This window comes from Aspergillus lentulus (genome assembly GCF_001445615.1).
Source record: "Aspergillus lentulus DNA, contig: Alt08, strain: IFM 54703, whole genome shotgun sequence".
NCBI classification, from domain to species: domain Eukaryota; kingdom Fungi; phylum Ascomycota; class Eurotiomycetes; order Eurotiales; family Aspergillaceae; genus Aspergillus; species Aspergillus lentulus.
Window position 1 is genome coordinate 3,638,313 of NW_028322118.1, and position 24,945 is coordinate 3,663,257.

Genomic DNA, 24,945 nt, shown 5'->3' on the forward strand with positions numbered 1-24,945 from the left:
TTCGTCACTCCAGCAGTTCCAGCTCCTCCGCCGCCCATCACCGACTACCTAGCTCCTCAAGCTCCCCGTATTTTCTTCCATTGATTCATTTACCAGTTTCGCAACGACTACTGATCTTCAAGACCACTTATCATCACACGAATTTTGCGTCGCTCGTCCCCTATCTTGCCTATCCTTACCTATCCCTCTCGGCGCCCGTCAATATGGCAGGCTTCGACTTCTCCAACTACAATCGCAACGCGGCTCTGCACGCCAAAGGTGTGCCTCTCCCGAAAGCGACAAGTACTGGTACAACAATCGTGGGTTGTATCTTCGATAATGGCGTTGTGGTAGGTGATGATGGAATCCACCGAATAATGCTAGTGATGATGGACTGTCCGGAAGCTCACTCAATTTTACCCTCATAACAGATCGCCGCAGATACCAGAGCTACGAGTGGCCCTATAGTCGCAGACAAGGTATGTTACATATATATAAGCTCCTAGAAGACGTGTGAATGCTAATCATTCCGATCGTACATAGAACTGCGAGAAACTTCACTACATCGCCCCCAAGATCTGGTGTGCTGGAGCCGGTACAGCTGCAGACACCGAATTCACAACCGCCCTGATTAGCTCCAACGTCGAACTACACTCTCTGTCGACGGGCCGGCCCCCGCGAGTGATCACCTGCATGACCATGTTGAAGCAGCACCTCTTCAGATACCAGGGACACATCGGCGCCTATCTGGTCGTCGCGGGCGTTGACCCGACAGGCGTCGGTCTTTTCACCGTCCACGCCCACGGTTCAACCGACAAACTCCCCTACGTCACCATGGGCTCTGGCTCTCTGGCCGCCATGTCTGTTTTCGAGTCGATGTGGAAACCGCACCTGAACCGTGAAGAGGCTATCGCTTTGTGTTCGGAAGCTATCAAAGCCGGTATCTTCAACGACTTGGGCTCCGGCAGCAACGTTGACGTGTGCGTCATCCAGAAGGATAAGCCCACGCAGCTACTGCGTAACTACATGAGGCCCAACGAGCGTGGTGAGAAAGAGCGCAACTACCGCTTTCCTAGGGGCACAACGGCCTATCTGAACGAGAAGATCATCACCAAACAGGACATGAGAAAATATGTGACTGTGGAGGATGTCTCTGGGGATCCAAACCTCATGGAGGTAGATTCGTGATTGAACCGAGTGTAGAAAGAGCTTAAAGACGATCTATCTTTATTGTCTGTTGTTTCTTGTGACGCATCAAGAATCTAATTGAAGGATCAATTGCATGTCTTAAATATCATCGTATTGAGGAAGACTAAACTCAGCAATATCGTCATGAGAGATAGTAAAGTGCGCAGCGCGTAGTCAAATGCAGGAGAATATTCTTCCAGAAATTGCTTCGGACATCAATGCTGATTATACAGTGTGATCACGCCTCTGCAATTTGACATAACGTCTCTATAATGCTGAGTCAAGGTAACTATATACAAAGAATAGGATATTGCCTGTTTCCCACGCAATGACTGCACATCAAGTCATCTGTCCTCAGATCGAGTCTGATCGCTTCCCGCTTTCCCCCACGCGCGGCGGCTCCATGAGGGCTTGCACCATTTCCGGTGTCTCGATTTCTTTCACGCGGTCAAGAATGTACGCATACTGAGTCGGCGCAACGTTCAACCCTGCTCTTCGGAAACGCAACACACCAGCGTGATACATGGCGCGCACAAGTGACGGTTTCACGTGCGCGTTGTGCTTCATCAGGAAATCATAAAGCCAGTGGACCAGCGAATAGGCACGGCGCGGGCTGATGTTCCTCGAACATGCGAGAGAAACAGCAAAGAGGTGGAGCATCTCTACGGCCAAATGAGGGTCTGGACAGAGCGCGGTTCTTGGCTCTGGGTAGTAGCGCACCAGAGCTTTTTCCGAGGGGTCTGGGACACGCGGCCAAAGGCTCGATATCGCAATTTTGAGGGGAGTGTGGCAACGAAATAGACGGATCAGTGTCCAGATTCTTTGAACGTCCCCGTCTCTGGCGATCTCGATGGCATGATTCACGAACGAAGGGTCGGTGACATCGATCTGCCGTGCCATCTTCTCATAGACGGAGAAGAAATGGGTGTTTGACGCGTTGTAAGCATGGATATCTGAGAACATCTCTGCGAAAGACACTTTTGTCGTCTCGAGTTTCGCCAATGTCCGTCTTTGAGCTCGCGTCGTGCGTCGCTTTGCAGCCTTCAATTCTACGACTGACATCAGCAGGCCGTTAGATGGTATGCCGAGGGTGTGGATTTCCTGCATCAAGCTGCTTAAGAGGTCCTCGTAACCGCCCTTGTCGAGAGTAGATTCGTAAATTGTGCAGAGATCGGTTATCGGTGAGTCAGTCACCCTCTGGTCTCTTCTCCAAAGCGGACCCTGGGGGAGATATTTGCTAAGAGCTCGCAACATCCAAATGCGCAAGATGATTTGGTGCCTCAATGATAGTGTCGAGTTCGTTTCTTGCGGAGATCCCAATGGCTCGGCAGTATGCTGCGTGCGAATGTCGGCCCATATCTGTGACGAGACAATATTTGTAATGTTGTCAAGCTCAGACAAGCGTCGCTGCCACTCAAGCAAGTAGCCCATCTTCGTAGACACCATATACTCGGTTGTGCGGATAATAATTTCAGATGTGGCAGTGGGATGGAAATAGCCCAGAAGCTCCCCGATAAAATGCCGATTGCTGCGATGTCGTGATTCCGCCGAAACTTTTAGCCAGCATGCGATCAGAGTAGGCACCCATCGACAATCAGCTGAACTAGGATCCCGGGTTGCTAGAATCATGTCCTTCGCCAGTATGAAGTCCTCATAAGTTTTTCTTTCGCAAAGGATGCTTAGCCATGCATCGACTATATCCTTGCTAAGATCCTTGTGTCGATAGATATCACAACGTCCGATGGCGTCCCACATCTCCCGATGAAACCTGACCAGGAACCTGGAGTTCCGTGCTGTGTATTCATGTGATCGTTTCAATTTGAAGTTTGGTATAGTCTTTATGATATCTTGAAGCTCACTGGGATGTAAGAGCCCTAGCTCCAAAGATCGAATGACGGCGTCGAACACCGGCTGTTTCCTGAAAATCGCCGCTGTTGATAAGGTATGCTTAAGAGCGCACAGATAATTTCCAGCCCCTCTAGTATTAAGATACGGATCATCGAGAAATTCGACAATCTTCTTCATGGCGCTCTCGTCGTTGGCTGATCGCGGCAGCAGGTGTCTGAGTATCAGGCGGCTGCAAGTAGGCTCCCGCTGGAGATCGAAATTGAGTTGGCGCACGAATATTCCGATAGCTGTGACCGATGGACGCGATTTCAAAAATTCTTCTAGAGCTTGCTCACGAGAAATTTTGTGTGACGCATCCGGGAACCCACGGATACCATCCAATGTGTCGAACTCCATCGGGGCGATGTTTTCGCTGTAGAACGGCAAAGGAGGCTCCGGAGGACTCAATGGAAAGGGAGGCGAGTCTTTAGTGTAGTTAGAAATACCACGATCCATTCTTCCCATGGATTGGCTCAGTAGTAGATTCTTACCATGCGCCTCCGGGTGAACATTTCGTTCCTCCCGGTCCGTCCATTTCATGTGCTCCCGGCCATTTCGTCCGAACAAACACGCAATATCTTCTAGAGGTCCGGAACCGGCTATACCGGCCAATGCAGTATTTCGTCGCTTGGCTAGACGTCTTCTTGCTTCCAAGGGCCCTGGCACTCGACTTTCGTAGCGTCGTTGGCTGGTTGCGAATCGTCGGAAGGTCGATGCGAGCAGTTCTTCGCTAATCCACACGTGGTCAATGAGATGTGTGGAAGACGGGTGTAGTGCATGCCGATAGGCATGTCTACCGAGAGACATGGGGCAACAGGGGCATTCGAGTGCAATTGAACTGTGTCGACCTCGTAGAGACGTTAGCATAAATGAAGCTTGCGGAGAGTTCGGTCTTCGAGTTTCGAGTGGATGACTAAGCGGCTGCCCCAACCACAGTTTGGGCTTCAGGTCTGGGCTTAAGGTACCTTACTGAAGCATGTCAAAGGCAGCCCGTTGATATGATCTGTCACTAAATGATGATGGCCGATGGCCATTTCTACTCCCCTTGAGCCAGTATTCAACAAATCTCCCAAGCAAAGTGAAATGGGTTGGCCTGACGATAGTTCAACCTAGACTACTACAGTCACTCGAGGCAGATTACATTATTGTTCAATGCAATATTGCGATTCCATTCTAGACATCTAAGGAGTATATAACTAAAACATGAAATCAAGAAGGAGAACCCCTGCACGCCTTCCTGTAATGCATGGAATATTGTGAAGCCCGGTGGTATCTTATGCAATGCAGCCAAAAACTGCGTCTTCGTGGAGACGCCCCGAAAGACAGCAGCGGGAAGCAAAAAGGAGAGTGGAAGTGATGACGAGACTTTCAGGAGGCTTGTGCCCCAGGGCATGGTTTCCTCCCTGTCACGACATAGAAGTCCATGTAGCTATGGACATCGCGATTTTGAATGCTTTTTCGCACATCAACCAGAAAAACTTCAATCTCCGGCTTCGACCACCCCAGTGCAAGAAGAGGTTTATAGGACCATCCTGACAGAGCCTCCAGCCAATTTGTCTCACTCCAAGTGCCTATTGTACGCAGGTGCGGATCCTCGGACCATGGGTTGGTCGGAACTTTGGAGATGCGTTCCTGAACGTCGACGAAGCCGACTTCTCTCATCCAGCGGGCAATACGATGAGCGATGCGAAATTGTCTTGGGGGATCTGTAACCTGGCTTGAGCGCACATTGAGATCGACCCAATCAAGCAAAGCATATTCACAAAAGCCATCCGGATTCTCGGGAGGCATGGTACCATCGTCACATTTCAGCTTAGGGTCGAATTCGTGGCACTCCATATAACCGCCAGGTTTGAGATGGTTGAATGCCTTGCGCAAGACATCCTTGAACGATGGGAATGAACCAATCATATGGGCTGTGTGAATGAAGTCAAAGTGGTTTGCGTCCCATAACCAGTCTTCTTCGGTGGCATCGTCAACGAGAAAGTGAACGTTCTTGGGAACCTCGTTCGGTTGAACAGGTGACAGATCAGTGCCTATTATTTCGGCCTCAGGGAAGATGGATGCTACAGAAGCAAGGGAACAGTAAGAGACTGCGTGGAGTAAGCGACGGGGCGACAGGAGGAAGACGCACCCATTTCTATGGGCCATATGCCAGAACCAGTACCGATATCGAGGATGCGTTTAGGACAATGTATGGGAGCGAAGAACAGTCGTCCATCGTTGACCAGTTTGATCATATGGTGCTGCATGTCTAATCGATCCAATTCCTGCTCGTCGTTCGGGTAGATGTATGCTAAATTTACATCAGACAAAGCATTAAATAGTGTCTGGGACAGAGAACATACAGCCCTCATGGTATTTGTGGTATCGTCTTCCATTCTCAGTGGGATAGTCAGTTACACTCGCAGTCAACGACTGCGTGTCACTACAGCAGAATTTCGTGTCAGCCTACCACAAGCGATTTAATCGTCTTCTCTTTCTATACTCCTTCCATCCCGATCGATGCCAGCTGCAGTTTTCTCGAAGACGGTAAGAAACAAGCAAGCTACTTACCACTGACGGTTCGACTCCTGGGACATTGTTTATTAGCATCCCATGGAATATATTGGTTTTGCTGAAAAAGAGAACGCTGCAGAGGACAGCCGAGTAGTAGGGCAAGTGACGGCCAAGACATGGGTGGGAAACTGGTAATAACAAATGCCACGAGGATACAAAAGGAAAATGCTTACAAGGCAATTCTCGCCCACGGTTCTAACCGGTCTAAACATTATTCTGGGTCTTTCGGGACCGGTTTCTCGTGTGGGGGGCAAGACGGGGTAAGGAAAAGTATGTAAAGTTGTAAACTGTGAAGCCGACAATTTGATAACCTTCTTGATCCTTTTCTGTTCTCTTCCGTCGTACCTCCGGTCGGTCTATGTTCCTTTTTCTTTATGACAATGTCGCGGTCGATACGGGGCAGGTGCAGTTATCTTCGTATTGGTGTTGATGACGAGCAGATATGTTTCAGTGGGGTAATATCCAACAACCGAAGTAGGAGCCAATGTGTCACTTGAGACTGGATATGCTCTGTTTCTCCATCTGATCTGAGGATCAATATTATTTGAAGGTCTAGCTTGCTAAGATGGAGTCAAGTGTGCTTGCTGTTATGGTAGCGGGCCAGTTCAGAGTTCAGCCAGTGGGTAACAAGCTAGACGGGGGGAAGAAGTGGGAACTGGAAAAAGGGTAGAAATTCAGAAAATGAGTAGTAGTTTTCAATGGATAGAGAACAGGCAATGACAGTTGCAAATTAGCACTAGGTGGGAATGCTACCTCAGTTTCCCTCGGCCCTGATTCCCCGATTCTCTGAAGGCCTGAACCCGACAGGCTGGGTTAGGTTTGGAATTAAGTACGTAGTATTGGAATTTGGAAATGGATGGGGATGGAGAGTGGACTGGTAACAAACCATGAATAAAAGACTGCTTTTGCAGCCACGGGCTTCGGTTTCAAGCCTTTATTACTTGGGCGTGAGATTTCATGAACATAATTTGCTGTACAAAGAACATTGAGAATTGATTTCTCGCCACTGGAGTGACTGTACATCCCGTAAATCCGATAATAATTCTGCTGCAACAATACAGCTTTAGTTTAAGACTATTTCGGACTGTAACGAGATTACTGACTAGCGGCACTATCTCCTGGGGACCTGCGGAGGATTAAATGTAGTCAAAATATGAATACACCAGTTCCTTCAAAGTCGTCGTTGTTATCAATGATCATTAATAATGTATCAGTCATGACTTCAGATGGCACCAGTGGTTTGTTTTTCTACAGCAAGCAGTTCCTAGGAATTTCATTACGATCTCAGACGGGGATAAGAGACCACTCTTCTCAGGAAAAGTTATGACATATAGAGTATTTTCAATTAGATAATGGTTAGTACTTTGGAAAAAATGAATGGTTTACAGGGTGTTTCTGCGGTAGATTTCATGTGAAATGATCTGTACCGCATTAATAACCGATCGTTTCGGTCTTTAGTTGCAGATTCGTCAGTAGTGCTTTCCTGACTTCTATTATTGAGAAGGTGAGACTGCAAATAGTGGAACCAGAGGGTAATCTGAACCAGTACGTACTAACTCAACAGTCTATACAAAGAAAATTTGTCCGACTTCCTAAATGGGTACCACTATCGATAGTTGTCAGAGCCATAGTCCTGGTTCCTTCGCTCTGGGAAAGGGAACCCGAGGCTGGGTCATGCCAAAAAGCACGGACGTCCCAGGAGTTTGGGATTCGGGAAGACAATCGATAGGATAACCAGACGACTGAAACAAGAAGGAAGAGGATCATAGGTACTTACATAGTACCTTAGTAGGTAAGGCTAAGATCATTATCAGATCACCGCAGTCAGTCAATGGTCAATGGTACTGCGTATTGACGAAAAATTTCGTACAGGTTATCATATTGAACTTTCCTGGCTGTAAAGAACAATATCATTTCAGGCAAGTCGAGAATTACTCAAGAGCTGCCAAGAATGTCTTATCAGTGACAGCCTCATTATTGTTAATCAGAATCAAGAGGTCTCTTGATCGCTCAAAAAGGCATCTCATACAAATTTCGTACAGCGTGAGGGAAAGGGGCTAAATTAGGTCCAGCAGCTGGTGGGTTTGCCTAATAGTAATTGTCATTTCCGGTGGACGTAAGCGCTGGACATTCAGAAACCCTTTGTTTGTTGTTAATGATACTTGAGTAAAGTCTCAACCCACTATTTATTTTTATTAATTATTAGTGAAGTAAGTAACCCACCCTCTAGTGAAGAAAGATCAAATACCACTTATTGATCCAACTTCTGCGCCCGGCGAATTCTCACCGTACAGAGTACGAAGTAACTAATAATAATAATAATAATAAGATCAGCAAAGCTAGGATAAGTAGGTAAGACGGTAAGACAGCTGCAATTTGTAGCACAAACGGAAGATGATCTTCAACTAAGACTATGATCCAAATCATCCAATGGCTGCTGGTGCCATTGTGCTGGAATTTCACATCCATGGGTCATTGTCCTATTATCCGAGTGGGCTGAACTCCGATGCATCCCTTTCTGATGGTGTCTTGTCTCTATGTAATCCATGCTGTCAGCGTCAGCAGTTTTACTTCCCAAAAGGAGCTGGATCGCATTTAATCTGATTACCTTCTCAAGCACTGTGCAGATTACTTTTTACCATACCGTTCGATAATTGCAGGACAGCTGACACCGAGTGTTTTACTGTCTTGGTCATGAACGGAGTTTGCCGCTGAACTATCCAGTCTGTCGGATCGTGACCCACTCCAACCGTCCAGCGTCGGCGGGACATGAATTAACCTACTCCGTACTCCGTACTGTAACATCGCCCGTTCCACCCTTCGATCTTGATTCGGCGCCGACAGGCTGCTCTGCTTGCCCCTCTGGGCGAACGACATGATTCCAAATTCTCGTTAGCCAACCGAACAGGACTCTGGGACTGTACGTTTTCGGTGGTAGCGAAGGCCGATTTGTGGAGCCTTGTCGATTACTATCTGTTAAGTACGGACTGCGGTGAGGATAGTCAAACTATCTATTATTCATTATTCGTACTTCAACTCCAGCATTAGTATGAGAAGATGCAGAAGAGAAAGGCGTCTTCTCAAGTATTCTCATATCCTTTTCTATTATGAGAAATCTATATCGGGGGGAAAAGGCAACCATCCTCATCCTAACACGTTGGTTCAGAATTCAGGATCCAGGGCGGGACTCGACAGTACTCTGTACTCCGTAAGTACTTTGTACTCCGTAAGTACTTCTGATCGCCGCATCGTCCCTGCAGGTAAGTGCACATCTATTTGTGTCTTTGTTCTCTCCAAAATTCTAGATCGATACCATTTAATACAGGTTACACGATCCCCGAGGCCTGAAATTAATGACATGAGTCTCACTACAGTGACGACATCTGCAAAACATTGGAATTAACACAGAAAGCTGCTTCGCTTGACAAGCATGCCACTGGTGATGCTCACTCTATGATCCCCTTGTAGGAGCAGAATGAAAGATAAACCTACGCCACAACGATGCGGTTGATGAGCGGGTGAGAGGCCACAGAGGTTTTGTTCCCTGAGTCGTGACCAGTACTGACATATTCCGTCAAATGGGCATTTATGATCGTACTGGAACTGGGCCTTTAGAGTTTGAAGCAATGTATAGTATCCGTATCCTTATGGTTAGCCTGGTTTCAAAGGTTTGCTCAGGGTGGTATATGCGGCCAGTCTTGCAGTAGTAGGAAGTATCTACCTCGTTCGTCTCTTTCTCAAAGACAGCGAAAACAGGCAGCTGCATCTTAGTTTCCTTTCATTGGCTTGCATTGACGAGACGGCCTGGCTCAGTGGCTCCTTTGTCAGACCCACAAAGTTCACCCAAATATGTACTCCGTACGGACTGTAGTACCTCCTACGGTCGACAGAGAAAGTACGCAGACAGTTTATCTGATGGGGCTCAAGTATTATTAGGCATATCGAGATTCATCTAGATAGTGATGGCCTTCAAACTTTGAAGGATGTACCGCTGAAAATGAGTCAGCCCAATGGCGTTTCTTGATTAGCAAGAAATGAAATCATGTATTTTTGTCCTCTTCGGTTGCTACTGGTATTCCCATTGCCGTTGCGTCGAAACGGCAACCCCGTCCATTGATCAGAAGACTGGCTTACTGATGTGATCCACTGGCCACTGGACAGGTGGTCATACTATAATCCTAGCCTAGGTAGTCGACGATGACAGGCTACCTGGGGAGACCGGAAGGCTACCGTACTGGGATAAGGATGGTGGCTGGGAAAAAGGAAGTGGGAACTGAACGAGAATGGATCTCTTCTGTGATGGACGAGACGCCTCGCAGCCTACTCAGGTGGCAGTACTTAATTCAGTATGTAGGGGCGAATGATTACCTCTGTGAAATCAGACTAGTCCCAAGTACGTAGATGGCTAGCACGGTAGCACCAGCTATTACACACGGTTCGGGTTTGAGATTTCCCAGGAGGCCCCCGTCTAGCCTCTGCCTCCACTGAACTTTACCTGGGCATCAGTGCAGGTCGTCAATCTCGCTCTTTTCTGGCCCTTCTGGGGCCTTGATGGGCTAAAGTTGACATGCTCAAGATGTTGGTGCCTTAATATCCTTCGATCGATCCAATTGTGTTCGGGTTCAACTCAATTTTTCACGTTACATTGGTCCATAACATTGATCACTCAATTCTTCTGCCGTCTCAGATTATCCGAACAACAATTCTGCGAGTGAAAATACTATGTCTCTCCAGATCGCTAGTCTGATCGCATGTAGGACATTTACCCTTATGTAGAGCGAAGACGACTGCTGAAAATGGGTCATCAATGAACCCCTGCGGCAAGAGCTAGAAGTCATAACTTGCACACCATGGTATTTCATTGATACCTAGTAATGTTTTTTGGTATTACCGACATTAGAAACCTCCAGTGGTCCAAACTGGTGGTTTACACAGGTCGGTCGGAGCACACTGTCAATTGTCCAGATTTGTGTAGAAGCAGGATAGAACAAACCGTTTCATGTACCCCTCTAAACTTGTAGCTCCTCGCCTTTCTCACTCCAACTCTTCTGTTGTCCTTACACCGATCCGTGTCATTCTCTACCTCATGAACTACATAGCCGATGAAAGGCACATCACTTCTCTGTCGAAGAAGCTGTCACCGCCTCTTGTTACTCTGCTGTCGAAACCTCCGGAAGTGCAGTACTTAGCTCTCCGAAATGCCATTCTCATTTTACAGAAAGGCCCGAGGTTCTACTCTGAGCTGCGCGGCGATGATCTGATTATTAACTTGGAGGCCGTCACATAGAGGATCTCTATCAGAATTTCCATTCTACTTTAGACGGTGAATCCCTGGTCCAATTGAGTCATGAAGCATCTTCTGGGTTGCATGCGACTGTGCTATATCGTACTCGCGGCCTTGGCTTGTACCACTTTAGAAGGGAAGACCATGCCAGGCACTAGAGACTCACAAGAAGTAAATTCCACCCTCTCGCTTGGCACTCCATCGACGATAGAGTACTGACGGGAGGAGAACTTGGAAAGTCCGAAACAGGAAAAGCCGAGTCCCACGGTGGACCCAACTTGTAACACTGCTGGCGAGACTCAGATACCAAATGTCCCTCATCAAGGAAGATCCTTCTTGTGGATGAAGTGGACAATCCTTGCGAATCTAGAGGATCGACATGCTTTCTCTAAGTGGAATCGTATGGGGGTACAGAGAGAGTTGCTAGGGTCACTGGCTGGGTTCTATATGTCGACAGTATTGGTTGTAATGGTTATAAAAATCATAGAGTTATTTGCGAAAGGAAGGAGCCAGCTCAGGCCATTGCAAATACTCAGACAGCTGTCAGTGACAAACAGATAGAAGTGGTTGAGCTTGCAAGACCCTATAGGCCACAAAACAGGGCATGTTCCTAAACACTGGAGGTAGTCATAGCGTCAGGGTGCTGTTTGTTGATTTTCCGAAACGGAGTAGACCATTCAGGGTGCCATTTGCTACCTGGAAGCTTGGAGTTTACTGTGGACAGTTCCCTACCTTTGGCTTTGTGTCCCTGAAAGAAGAAGACTAACAAATCAGCCCCATTGTTCAGCATTCTCATCACTAATTGACTGAGAGAGACTATCTGATCCTACTTAGTGCCAAACAAATGCCAGAAGATCCTTTGTCTCACGTCCTCAACAAGTCTCCGATATGTTTCCTGTTACCTTAAGTAGCCCTCGAGGACGTTGGACGGCTCCAAAACGCAAAATGCTATCTGTCTCAGCGTCAGCTCACTACCTCCTAGGTACCAAATCTACGGTCAACACCTGACGAATACCTTCAACTTAAGAAAATATACTTCTTATTATGATGGACAAGACGCGTTCATTAACTGCCATTGGTTCACTTCGCCAAAAATAAGATGCCTACTTATCGAAAGAAGATTCCAGTTCAGTACTGTGGTACGCTACCAAGGCTTGTCAACTATCCATTGGGCCCTCCAACGTGTTTCCATGAATTAAGCTGACAGGATTCTCTGCACAGATACAAGATTGCCCTCCATCGGCTGAACCTTGTCCGTCCTACAAAACAATGAGCCACTCTAGTCCGTGTATTCGACTCCGAAATGCGAACAAACATACCTGGTCGAGATACGAATATCCGTCTGAATCCTAGGGACGCCTTCCTGATGAATCAACGTGTGGGCGAAACCAATCACCTGAACGACTTGATCCCACGACCCCTCTGCGAATCAGGTCTTTCAGCTGCGAGTTCATGAGCTGAAACAAAACTTATACATACCAATTGTTGTTCCCGTGGGATTCATCTGGTACTTCAGACCTGTCTGCTGACTGGCCTCCGTCAACAACCGCTGGATATCCGCGATCTGCTGAGAGAACGAAGCGTTCTGAGTTCCAATCTATAGTGGAGGATCAGTTGAGGAGCTGGATGAGAATGGGGCCCAAACTACACCCACCGGAATCAGAGAGAAGTCGGCAGTGCATCGTGCCGGAGTCGCGAGAGCTGGATAGTTGAACGACATTACTCTGAGATATAGCGGTTTGGACTGTGATTTTCCTGAAAGAGGGTGAAGTGTTTTTGAGGTCGATATGGATTTGATTCGCAGTTTATAATGTCAGAACGGACCGCAACACAGATCATGGTGACGTCTGAAGAAGAAGCATCCATTACGTCTTGAGCAGATTTGACTTTACGCGGTGGTTTCGATATCAGCAACAGCATCCTTGGGTCGCTCGCTTTCGAAGGTGAGAGTCATCTTTTGATTCGCATGCATCTAACCTAATAGTGAGTCTCGTCCACGGTACGTCCTCGGTACTGGTCAGGCTCACTCCCACGGACATAAATATCTTGAAACAAAACGGCCAGGCTCGGCTCAGGTTCCGGCATCTTCTCGGCTTCTGCCACCTCATGATTTACCTTTTCTCTCACATTCTTATCAATGGCTTTTGCTTCGTCCTCCGTGATGACACCCCAATCTATCAGCTGCCCGCGAAAGTTCGAAACTGGGTCACTGGCACGCTCCGCCTTTAACTCTTCGCGAGTCCGGTATGCGACTCCAGGATCACTCATTGAGTGCCCGGCGTATCTATATGTCACATATTCATAGACCAAGGGCCCGTTTCCAGCTCTAACAAACTCTCTGCCGTGTTTTACTGCTGCCATTACTGCCAGGACGTCCATGCCGTTCACTCTTAAACCAGGGATGTATAAACCACGTTTATAATAATCAGTCATTGCGGACGCTCTTTCAGTGGAGGTCCCCATGCCGTACTTATTATCTAGAGACCTGTTAGCAAAAGACGGGTCGAGCATGGTGGCTTAGGCACCAGAGGTCTAGAAGAACTGACTCTCGCACCCGAACAAAATAGGCAGGTTCCACAATTTCGCCATGTTGAAAGCCTCATGGACTTGACCTTGGTTTGCTGCTCCGTCACCATACACATCAATCGTGACATTATCCATGTCATTGTACTGCTGAGCAAAGGCTATTCCAGCCCCGACTGGTACATGAGCTCCCACGATGCCATTACCCCCAAAGAAGCCCTCACAGAACATGTGCATGGAGCCTCCTTTGCCGTGGGATATGCCATCCTGTCGTCCAAGTAGTTCGCCAACAATAGACTTGATACTCCCTCCTCGCATAAATGTGAATCCGTGAGAGCGGTATGCAGTGATTAATTTGTCTTGTTTGCTGATGCCATATTCAATGCCAACAGCGACTGCCTCTTGGCCAGTTGATAAATGACAAAATCCACGAATCTTCTTTTGTTTGTAAAGAGCGTCAGCAGCTAATTCCAATCGTCTGTGAATAGGTCAGCTACAGATCATCAATAGACCAAAAGACATATTTCACCTTATCGTAAGCATGTCTTGGTACATGTTCTTGAGCTGCCTTTTTGTGGTTCCTACCGTGTAAGGGGGATGGTCAAAATGATACGTCTCGAAGCTGTCTTCTGGTATAGGAACGTCAAAGGGCTTGTCATCTTCCTTAAATGAGCTTTAGCGCTCGCCTCATTCAAACGATTCGAATTGGCTTCAGCACAAGGCGCCGCTTACAGTAGGTACGTTCTGCACATTGACAACCTGTGCCAGAAAGCGACGTTTTGCGCAGAAGAGCGTCGAGCTAACCCTAGGTAATGACTCCTTGAGTCTCAAGTTTCTTGAAAGCATGGCTGATGATTAATGTTCGAATCTAGGGCGACTGTGTTGCTGAGAGGTGTCTAGGCGGGCATGAATGGTGAAGAGTGGACACTTTACTGCCATGAGTTCGGAATGATAGATTTCAAAGCATCATGAGATAGCAAGAGGCTGGATTTCTCGACGAATGAAGTGATATGGCACGACAGCTTTAGTGACGCAATCTTGAACTCAGAACTCGCTTTCCTCCGAGAACACTACATATTCGGCTGTGAGCTCTGGAAGCTAGCCTACAAGCCAATAGGCCTCCGCACGGCTGCCCTTCGGCTGGGATCCATGGTGCCGAGATTATCCATGATGAACAGGTACCGGCATATCGCGAAGCGCCTTTCCCGCAAGTTGCATATGTCTTCTGCTTTTTACTATCTAGCAGTTATGGAATCGCGTTGGAGTTTCGCAACCTGGAAAACTTTCTGACTTGTCAAGTGAAGCGAACCTCGGTGGCCCTATATTAAGAATCTATGATTACAAAACTCAAAGATTAGTAGTTGGGAAATAGTGAGATATATATTGCCTGGTTTGGATATTCATGGATTCGGGGTGGGTCAATAATATTCCGATATGACGCATGATGCCGTTCTGGTCTCCCGCGTCTGACTCTGCCATGGAACTCGCTCTAGCACTATCAACCCTATATATGCCTTCAAATTTTGGTCACGGAGAGGTGGTGCTAGGTAATGGGTCGAAAGAATCCGGTCGCCCAAGAAGCGCAGTAACACGATATAGGTGGCTCTGGCCGCGCTTATAGAACTGCGAGGCCAGGTATAGATATTGCTTCATGGTGCCGCTCAAAAAGTTCCGGTATCATGCGCCGTGCACCTCGTGGGCGCTCGGCCAGGGGCCGAGACTATGGAGGTCAACCCAAGGCACGCGAGGAAGAAGATGAAATACCCGAAGTCTACCGGGAAATGCTCGCTGAAGCAGAAATGCGGAACCGAGATGTCTCGGAACCGGATCATCCTATCAAGAAACGAAAGGTTGGAGCTCAGAGAGCTACAACCTCTAATGATGTTTCTGTACCCCAAGTACCACTGCCAATGGAAGATCAAGGCCAAGCCAGCCGGCAGGTACAGACCGTCTATGACGAGCCCACGTCAGAAGAATCAGATATGGAATGGGAAGAAGTTGATCTTCAACGAGCCCCAGCTCAGTCGATTCCGGTAGCTCCAGTGACCGGGGCCGACAATGAACCACTCCAGATCACTCTCGACGGTCATGAGGGAAAGAGACGGAAAGTAATATCAAGGCAAAAGCCACTCACCGCTGCCGAGAAGAAGCTTCGATTAGATATACACAAAGCCCATGTGCTCTGTTTCCTGCGCCATGTGCAGATACGAAATCTGTGGTGCAATGACGATGAACTACAGGTACGCAACCAAATGCCTAGCATGGTAGTTTTCTCTCCTCGGTCCGCTAGATTTTAACATGCAATTTAGAGCTTTCTCAAGAAGATGTTACCCAAGCAAGTGATAGGCATGCTAAATCCACCAGAGGACAAACCACAGTACAGCCGGTCTACGACCTTTGTCGAGGGTCTGAATCAAGCCAGTGATGCTTTTAGCAGGAGGTTCAGAGTGACTAGGCCGGGCTTGAAGCGAGCTCATTGGGTAGATGATCCCGAAAAGTTGAAGCAAAAATTGGTATGTGTTCAAAGATATACGCCGTAGGCACCCTCCTCACATCCCTGTAGGAGTCTATTATGTTCGACGCGGAAGTCTTTTTGTCAAAGGAAGACTTTTGCAAGCAGGCTAGGACGATGCAGGGCTCTCGTGACTTTGGTGCTCAGTTGTTCTGTGCTCTTCTACGCTCAGCAGCTGTGGAAGCGAGGCTTGTCTGCTCACTCCAGCCTTTGCCCTTTTCTGGGACGACGAAGAGCATGACGCCGAACAAGCAAGATTCACAGTACATTGTTATATCATCCGATGACCATGACACGTCAGCAGATGATCAACAGATGTCTGGCCTCTCGCCGACTCCGGTGTCAAGGTCTCGAAGACTTGGGCGACCACAATTCACTCCAGGGCGTTCACAGATGACCTCTATTCCAGGTAACGTGTCTACGACTATTCCGCTTGTCTACTTACTGACTTCTCAAAGGTCCGGGATTCACCACTCGAGCCTCGCCTTACCCAGTATTTTGGGTTGAAGCATTCAACGAAGCAGTCCAGAAATGGGTCCCCGTCGACCCATTGGTTACCAAATCGATTGCAAAACCATCTAAGTTTGAACCCCCCTTTAGTGATCCATCAAACTGCATGGTTTATGTAGTTGGGTTTGAAGAGGATGCGTCCGCAAGAGACGTTACCAGGCGCTATGCAAAAGCATTCAATGCAAAAACACGCAAAATGCGTGTTGAATCGACTAAAGACGGGGAGAGATGGTGGGCAAGGGCGATGCGCTTTTACGAAAAGCCATTTTTGGAGGACAGAGACGAGGTTGAAATCAGCGAGTTGACAGCGAAAACTGCTGCCGAGCCTATGCCGCGAAATGTGCAAGACTTTAAAGACCATCCGATATACGCGATTGAGCGACAGCTTCGACGGCATGAAGTCGTTTTCCCCAAACGCGTCATTGGTCAAGTTAGTCTTGGGAAGTCAGGATCAAAAGATCAGGTGTTGGTGCCGGTGTACCGCCGTAGCGATGTTCATGTCGTCCGCAGTGCGGACAAATGGTATCGCTTGGGACGAGACATCAAAATCGGCGAACAACCTTTGAAACGTATCCGAGCCAACAGAAACAAGGATGTTGGTTTCAGCGAAGACGAGCACGATAATGGAAGTGGCACGGAGATTCCTCTCTATGCATATTTTCAAACCGAGGTCTACACGCCGCCACCTGTTGTGCAGGGCAAGGTACCTAAAAACACTTATGGAAACCTGGATGTCTATGTGCCGAGTATGGTTCCTCCTGGAGGGGTACACATAAAGCATCCTCAAGCTGCCCATGCAGCCCGGGTCCTTGGTATTGATTACGCAGACGCAGTTACGGGCTTTGATTTCAAAGGCCGACATGGAACTGCTGTTTTTCAAGGGGTTGTTGTTGCCAGCGAGTGTCAGGAAGCGCTTGAAGAGGTCTTACGTCATCTTGAAGATGAAAGAAGGCAAGCTGAGTCCGAGGAAAAGTCGAGAGAGACATTACGGTTGTGGAAGCATTTTCTCCTGAAGCTGCGAATTGCAGAAAGGGTCAAAGGCTATGCCATTGAAGGAGAAGAGAGCGCTGTCGAAAGCTCTGAAAACTTCGATGATCCAGAGGAAGACGGCGGCGGATTTATCCCAGAACCAGAGCAGGTAATGGCCGACGGAGAATTTTCGACTTATCGACGATCAATCGGACAAGAGCCTCGAGGACTTACATATAACGAAGCATCGACAAATAATGGAGCACTGGGAGATGAAGCGCACGGTGGTGGACTCAGATCTGACCAGAGTGCCAGCCACTTAGAAGCAATCTCTGTGAATCCGTCCGAAACCGACATTCCCAAGACATCAAGACGTCCTCGTTATAGCCTTATCGTCGTTCCTAATAAGAAAGCAAACATTAATGAGAACGGCACGTCCCAAAAGCAACCCCAACAGCAACCCCAACAGCAGCCCGAACAATCTCCTGAGGTCGTGGAGCTTGAACCAACGGCAGAAGCTGAGAGTGTGAGAAGCTCTGGGGAGACTGGTCCTGCAGGCTCTTCGGAAGCTCCCATCACGGTCGACTCTTCAACAACGGGCGGGTCCAAATCAGCTAGTGTTGAGATACTGTCGCGGGCAGCATCGCAAACCCAGTCACGAAGTCCCACGCCAGAGGAAATGGACGAGGCATCAGGAGTTGATGACAATGGGTCATTGTTGTCGCATGATCCCGAAGATGAGGATGCGATTCCAGAGTGGCTAGTATGATGAGCTCGTCTGATTTTGGATCATTATTTCATGATTATGTGTACATCCATGTATAGGCAGTTTGTCAATAGATACCCCATCACTTTAAAGCCGACAGATTGTCTGAATTAATAGAGAGGTAATACCTAGGCGAATGCTGCCCAGAACTGGATATATGCGTGCACAGACCACTATCGATGTCATAGGGATCCGACGCGTCAACGACGCGAACCGCCCGATAAGAAAGCTTTATGCATTATGACCCATCCGCAGCCGCAACTCTACTCCGGACTTATGGTCTCATTTCATCTTCTTAGTTTCTCCAAATACTAATATAGCTTCTTCGATTGCGATGAGACAAGGTGACGGGCCAAGTACAAACGCAAAATCTGCACGGGAACAATTTCGAACGCCGAACAAGCCTCCTATATCAAGTGCTTCCACCACCTCTAATGCGCGAATAGGAACAGCAACATCAAAAAAGCAAAGTGGGACTCCAATATCCTCAGACTCAGCGTCTAAGCCTTGGAAAGGCAGCTTGCTCTCCAGGGATCAACCTACACTTACACAGATTGATTTTGTGACGCCGAGGACACAGAACGCCGAATCCGATGATGACAATCTCGATTACATCGATAAAGCCTCTCAAAATAATGATCCGGATAGTCACCAGGTGATCGAGATAGATGACAATTCCGATGACGATGCTAGTTATCAACCAACCTCACACATACGGGCACGGCGTACCGGGGACGCCGAACGAAGACCAAATGCTGCGCGCAATGCATCGGGGCTGAGAAGGAGTAGAGGTCAACCTGGTTCAGCTGAAAAGCGACCCGGAAGGAAGAGTATCGAAAGTGTCAATGGCAACAAGAAGAAGACAGACAAGCAGCAAAAGGACAAGACACTCACTCAGATGGACTATGTGCGACGTTACCTGAAGATCGAGCCCGATGATGAAGTCAAGCTGGAGTACACCTATATCACCCCGAAGAAGAAGGTTAGCCAGGGAGTCGAAGGAAAATTCTCTCGTGGACTTGATTCTGCGCCCGCTGACGGTGCTAGCGCCCAAGAATCGTTAAGCTCGAGCAAGAAGAGGAAGCTGGAGGCTGAGGAGGATATGAAAGAAATCTTGTCCAGGACTTCGACGCCGGAAAAGAAAGTCTTGAAAGAAAGCCCGAAGACGCCACGAAAATTATGGAAATCTGAAATACCTTCCTCCCAGTCACCCGAAAGTCCTGGAGTTGCCATAATCTCATCATCACAATTCCGAAACGCTACGCGATCCCCTTCAAACCTTGGTCTTTCGACGAAGCCGATTTCTACCATCAAAGAAGAATCACCTAGCTCGAAGCAGATAAATATAAGCGCCAGCCATGTCTCGATATCTGAAGATCAATTACCGCCAACCTTGATGCCAGATTTTGAATTGCCGTCCGAGCTGGATGTTAATAAGGAAACGAATCTTGGTGTTGATGAGACACAGTCAAATTCAGTAAAGGGACCATCCGCTTCCGCATCCGAGTTGGAGGAGCAACCGGAACCTGACAAACCTCCACCGAGTACGGAGAGAACAGTAGTGTATGAAACAGACGCAGAAACGGACTACAGTGATGATGAACCGATAGTGTCTGGCGCGAATGACGAGCCGAATGCGATGGTATTTGAGGATCAAGATGACGAGGATGAAGACAGATCGCCACTCAGTGACTCCCAAGACCTCCCTCCACCTATACCACATCCTGGTTTGGAAGATGAGCCTGGGCCTTTACAATCTGAAACCAATCTGTCGTCCGAGGCATCAATCTTATATCAAAGGCGACAGCCTGCCACTCAATTCCCACTAGAACCCATACCTACGCTGAGCACCCAGAAGCTGGCGGAGCTTTTCCCACAGGAATCCAGTATTCAGCAAACCATGGCCGAGCCATCGTGTACCAAGTCATCCGCTGACAAGGTTCAGGCATTGTCTGGTCCCTCCTTGCAGACGCAGACTCAAAGCCAAACTCAAGACCTGGACGAATATTCGACGGAGATGATCCCGGAATCCTCACCAGTCACACGGCACGGAGACTACACGAGCGCAGGTGACGCTATACTCCCTCGAAACCGTGCTCAGAGCGTGGTGCAGGTGGAGTCCTCACAAATATTGGATCGACTCAAAGGGCAGCCTGATCCAGATGAAGATTCTCGACCTAAAGGGATGCTGTCCCGCAGCCAGCTTCTCACGTCGAGTGTCATGGAGAGTGTTCCCGTGCCGGGTTTCTGGATGGGCAGTCAGGACAGTGTTGGAGAACCCTACAGCTTGACAGATACATAGTATATAGCTTAACTTGATGAATTATGAATGCACACATGGATTATGATTAGTCTGATATCTGTATCTTGTTCACTTCTTATTCTTGCCGTAGATAGTACATATCCTCAAGTGTTTCATGTGGAACCCTCAGTGGGGTAACACGATTGTTCGGTCCGTCGTACGCCCCGAAGGCCCGGGAAGCGCCATGCAGATCCACCGGCAACCAGCTACCGTAACTCCTCCGCAACCGTCATCGAGGACGGTCTCTTTCAATTCATTCCAGCAGAACGGATCGCCTATTTTATTGCGATATTGACTCGCCAAGAAAAACCATGGATATCGCATACGATCATATTCAAGAGGAGATCTTCTCCTCCAATGAGTCATCGAAGAAAGAAGGCTCACAACACGACTCCAAAGCCAACTCCAACGTCGACCTCAACACCGAACTGCAAGAGACATTTCGCGCCTTTTCCGCGAGCCCCTGGGGGATAAAGATCGGTGGTCTGTGGGATAATGTCCGCAAACAAGGCGAGAGTTACTATGAAGGAGCCAGGCAAGAGTACGCCGCGGCCAGCGAGGAGGCCGCCAAGGGCCTCTCGGACTTGAAAGAGACAATCGTTGGACGCACGCGAGGCCTGTCGCTAAGTACAGCTTTTACTTCTGCGTCGTCGGAGAGAAGTAAGGATGAGACGCCGACGCCCACTGCGTCCCGAGCAGGAGAAAGTCAGGAAGAGGGACACAGCGATGCTGGCGCAAGCGAGGGTTTCCTCTCCCGATTCAAGGCAGAGGCTGCAAGACGACTGAAGGAGATTGAGAAGGCCGAGGAAGCTGCAGATGAAGCGATTCTGCGCTTTGGTATGACCATTGGCCAAAAGCTGCGGGAGGCGGTCAGCATTGTGCCGCCAGACGCGGAATCGTCAAACAAGATCCTTTTCGAGAGTAAGGATGCCGAGGGGAAGAGAGTTATCCATGCGACCCGGTTTGAGGCTCAGCTACATGTGATCCATTCCAACCTGGAGAGCTTCACCAAGGACCCTGTCAGTGACAAGTGGGCCGCGTTCAAGGAGGAGTTCAACGTAGACAACAAGACCGACGCCATTGCCGCGGATTTGGAGAAGTACCCTGAGCTGCGATCCGCCATGGAGAAGCTTGTTCCTGAGCAGGTCGATTATGCAACCTTCTGGTCTCGGTACTATTTCCTCCGCCTCGTGATTGAGACCGAAGAGCAGAAGCGCAAGGAACTTCTTAAAGGTTTGTCTCTAGTCACCTCACCTTGCTTTTTTACCGGAAATCTCTGACAAGAATCATGGCAGGCGCCAATGTGGATGAAGAGGAAGAGGTTGCTTGGGACGATGACTCCGACGACGACACCGATTCCCCATCTACTCCTCAGGTCAAGACCAATAATACAACCCAGATTCCCACTGTCGACAGGAGTAAGCTGCTCAAGCCTGACGAACCCCGGCGCTCGAACGACCAACAGTCTCAGCCGGACAGTGAATCCAGCTATGACCTTGTCAGCGGCAACACGAGTCGTGCGCCTGGCAGCCCTAAGGAGAAGAGTCCAACGACTGCGGCCAAGGACGACGACAGCGACGAAGACTGGGAATGAGCAGCTGATACACAATCGCCTTGGCCATGTTCTCCATTGGTGTCTTAGCCCTTAGTCTCAATTTCGTCTGTCTCTCCAGCTCTTTTGGGCTCACTGTCCAGGTACTTTGAGGAGTTCGGGCGTTTGTCTTTGATACTCCCTGGTGTTATGTGATTTTTTTTGCTTTCAATTAGCTCTTAGCGGTTATCTATTCGGTATCAGTCATTCTGATTGTTTCCCCTGTTAGCTGTGCATCTCGATGCTTCACCATCGGTACGGGAAGGATTGTCCATAGCTATGGATATATACTACAAAACTAATTCACTGCCCTTCTAAGCACATGTTTTAAACATTCTATATTCGCTACATTTACAAGATCATCCTCATATTCATCAATATCAATCATGAATTCCTCAAGCCCCGCGCCCAGTATCTTCTACTGGAGTCGATCGTCTGGAAAGAGGGGAACCTCTACTTGACGCTTCATCGGCGAGGACCGAGGAGCCCCGCATTGCACTCTGTCGCCTTGCATCAGGCTTAGTTGAACCTGCTCGCCGGGATTGCAGCGGCGTTTCTGGTGTATTTTCGCGGGAGCGTAAATGGTATCCCGGATACCGCTCAGTGGGTGTGTAGGGATACTCGCTTCCCTCGCGAGAATAACCGACTGGAGGCCCATCGGAAGCCCAGCCATACTGGTAATCCTCGCCTCTTCGTTTTACGGGACTTTCGTCGTAAGGATCCCAGCCAACTCTGCGTCTCGCATCTGCGCGGAGACGTTGGCGATGTTGCTCGTCACCGCCGGCGCCAGTAGTGGATGATTCCTCGAGGAAAAAGTTGAGGAGTTCGTCGCTGATAGAGAGGTGGGACTGTTGCTGAAATTGTTGTAATGACATCAAGCGGAGAAGTGTCTCGAGAAGGGAGAGGGAGGTCCGAATGTTGTTGAAGAGGGGGTTCGAGACGGTGGTTGTGGCGGCAGCGTGTGAAGAGGTTGGGGTTGTTTGCCTGGACCTGTCGTCCTTAGCATCAAGAGATAGCTTTGCCATCATCTGCGGATCTATGGAGTCTTCCCCTTCTGGCGCCCCCGCTTCGGATTCAGTGTCCGAGGACTCATCTTCGTTGTAGACCTCGAATGCTATCCATTCAGGATCCAGATCTTTCGGCAAGCGCCAGTGTTCTGGGATAGAGTTCTCGCTGTAGTTTTGATTCAATGGATCTCTAGTAGACGACCCATTCAACTGAGCATCCAGCTGCGCCTGGATTTCGTCGGTTTCCTCCTCATCCTGTTCTTCTTGAGCATAAATCGAATCTGCCTCTTCACGCTCAAGCATCCGCCGTGGAGGAATAGCGTTTATATCTCTCTTCAATAGCAGCACCGGGTTGTTGACTTCGCCTTCTGTATTGATATTTAAGACTTTGCTCGTATCTGCGTAGAAGATCTTCGATATCTGGTGGATGGGGAGTATTTCGCGCATCCCCGCTAGGCGGATTCCTTCGTAGGGCTCCGGCTGTGGCTCGTCTTCATCATACGAATGCACTCTTCCGTCGTCCAAATCTTCAATGATCAACATTTGATAGTGGTATTCGTCTATTCGTGCCTCAGCTGGAAGTTTAGCTCGCCAAGTCGGAGCTGAAGTGTTGGACGTAAGGTCCATTGGCACTCGCCGAAGTTTCACGCGTGCCTTGTGGATGACCTCCTTCCACGTAGTTTCTCGAATGCCCTCTTCATCCTGAGGCCGAACGTGACCCGCGAAGAGCATGTATATCGACAAGGTAAAGGTAGGGCCGATTTGGATAGCTTGCGCGGGGGACATCCAATACTGAGTGTCACCAGCAGTAAGGAATGTACTGGCTTGCAACAACCTGGACGGTGACACTGTCGCTGGAAGATTGGTTGACAGTCTGGCCCCCGATGTGGTAATTGCCAAGTTCATCAGCGGCACTGCATCCTCAATTCGTGTCAGAAGTCTCTTGATGTCTCTGACGATGAGCTTGATCTCTGCATCATTACGTGAGCGGTCTCTGGGACACTTTGCGCCTTTTCGTAGCAACTCTTCGGAGGCAGCTGCGTTTGCTAATCGCTGCCCAAGGGCCTGCATATCCAATCGAAGTGTTTTCGTGAGCGACACTGCAGATTCTAGAGATGTGTTGCCTCTTGCAGCGCTAAGAATGACCCCACAGTTAGCTGTTATACTCATGATTCAACTAATTGGCATACATCAACTCAATCATATCAATGGCCGGCGAGATAACCTGGTCACCAAATAAGTATGCCGTACAAAGAACCGAGCGCATGAACTAGAGGACCGACTTGGATTTTGCTTTGCAGCCTCTGCTGCAGAGCAAGGAGCTCTTCTCTCTCTTCATTGTTCTCGACATTCTGAAGGGGAAATACATGAGTTCTAATCATACTGTTGACTGCCACAGGGCATGTTACTGCTCACCTTGAGCAGACGAGTTGATTGTCGCATCGCATAGTTGGCAGTTATGGCTATCCCCGAGCTAAAAGAGTAACAGTCAGGACATGCTCTACCAGTCCGCTTCAGGAACGATTCAGTCCATACCGAATGGCATAGTTCATTGCCTGCTGGGTGAGCTACTCATGATGTCAACATCGAACTCTGTCACACAAAGGACAAGTTGCGCATACCCTGGTCAGAAAGACATCCATATTGTTTGAGAGCCAACGAGGCAGCTCGTGCTGGATTTGCCTCCCTCTCAACTTCTTATTCGCTATGAAGCACAACTAAAAGCAAGCCGATCTAGATGTCAGCCGGGATGTGTGGCCCCTGAAGGCAAAGGCTTATCGATAACAAGCCACCTAGCGTGGCTCCACCGCATGAATGTTTCATGAAAGTCAGATATTTCTGTCAATTTCTAGTCTTCAGCAAAAGTA

The 24,945-nt window shown here is 48.6% G+C and overlaps 8 protein-coding genes across 8 annotated transcripts; 3 read left to right on the plus strand and 5 right to left on the minus strand.

Moving 5' to 3' along the window:
• Positions 1-203: 203 nt before the first annotated feature.
• Positions 204-1,167, plus strand: pup1 (proteasome core particle subunit beta 2; the record flags this gene model as incomplete). The annotated part of the gene is made up of 3 exons (XM_033559929.1): positions 204-329; positions 411-458; positions 523-1,167. The coding sequence occupies 3 exons, from the start codon at positions 204-206 to the stop codon at positions 1,165-1,167; spliced, it is 819 nt and encodes a 272-aa protein (XP_033415820.1).
• Positions 1,168-1,521: 354 nt separating this feature from the next.
• Positions 1,522-3,861, minus strand: ALT_4395 (uncharacterized protein; the record flags this gene model as incomplete). The annotated part of the gene is made up of 1 exon (XM_089599738.1): positions 1,522-3,861. The coding sequence occupies one exon, from the start codon at positions 3,859-3,861 to the stop codon at positions 1,522-1,524; it is 2,340 nt and encodes a 779-aa protein (XP_089456076.1).
• A 561-nt stretch (positions 3,862-4,422) lies between these two features.
• ALT_4396 (class I SAM-dependent methyltransferase) lies at positions 4,423-5,649 on the minus strand (the record flags this gene model as incomplete). The annotated part of the gene is made up of 4 exons (XM_089599739.1): positions 4,423-5,120; positions 5,189-5,350; positions 5,403-5,505; positions 5,611-5,649. 4 exons carry the CDS (start codon positions 5,647-5,649, stop codon positions 4,423-4,425), a joined length of 1,002 nt encoding a protein of 333 aa, XP_089456077.1.
• A 6,443-nt stretch (positions 5,650-12,092) lies between these two features.
• ALT_4397 (thiamine-binding protein) lies at positions 12,093-12,617 on the minus strand (the record flags this gene model as incomplete). Its single annotated transcript, XM_033559926.1, has 4 exons — positions 12,093-12,156; positions 12,217-12,319; positions 12,377-12,494; positions 12,552-12,617. The coding sequence occupies 4 exons, from the start codon at positions 12,615-12,617 to the stop codon at positions 12,093-12,095; spliced, it is 351 nt and encodes a 116-aa protein (XP_033415817.1).
• A 257-nt stretch (positions 12,618-12,874) lies between these two features.
• Positions 12,875-14,266, minus strand: ALT_4398 (putative pyruvate dehydrogenase E1 component alpha subunit; the record flags this gene model as incomplete). Its single annotated transcript, XM_033559925.1, has 4 exons — positions 12,875-13,374; positions 13,444-13,898; positions 13,950-14,083; positions 14,153-14,266. The coding sequence occupies 4 exons, from the start codon at positions 14,264-14,266 to the stop codon at positions 12,875-12,877; spliced, it is 1,203 nt and encodes a 400-aa protein (XP_033415816.1).
• Positions 14,267-15,099: 833 nt separating this feature from the next.
• Positions 15,100-20,479, plus strand: ALT_4399 (DNA repair protein rhp41; the record flags this gene model as incomplete). Its single annotated transcript, XM_089599740.1, has 5 exons — positions 15,100-15,660; positions 15,730-15,933; positions 15,984-16,341; positions 16,391-18,174; positions 18,731-20,479. 5 exons carry the CDS (start codon positions 15,100-15,102, stop codon positions 20,477-20,479), a joined length of 4,656 nt encoding a protein of 1,551 aa, XP_089456078.1.
• Positions 20,480-20,790: 311 nt separating this feature from the next.
• On the plus strand, positions 20,791-22,073 carry ALT_4400 (BSD domain-containing protein; the record flags this gene model as incomplete). Its single annotated transcript, XM_033559922.1, has 2 exons — positions 20,791-21,712; positions 21,775-22,073. The coding sequence occupies 2 exons, from the start codon at positions 20,791-20,793 to the stop codon at positions 22,071-22,073; spliced, it is 1,221 nt and encodes a 406-aa protein (XP_033415813.1).
• A 392-nt stretch (positions 22,074-22,465) lies between these two features.
• ALT_4401 (RanGTP-binding protein) lies at positions 22,466-24,720 on the minus strand (the record flags this gene model as incomplete). Its single annotated transcript, XM_033559921.2, has 6 exons — positions 22,466-24,212; positions 24,268-24,302; positions 24,361-24,429; positions 24,494-24,551; positions 24,614-24,645; positions 24,700-24,720. The coding sequence occupies 6 exons, from the start codon at positions 24,718-24,720 to the stop codon at positions 22,466-22,468; spliced, it is 1,962 nt and encodes a 653-aa protein (XP_033415812.1).
• Positions 24,721-24,945: the final 225 nt, after the last annotated feature.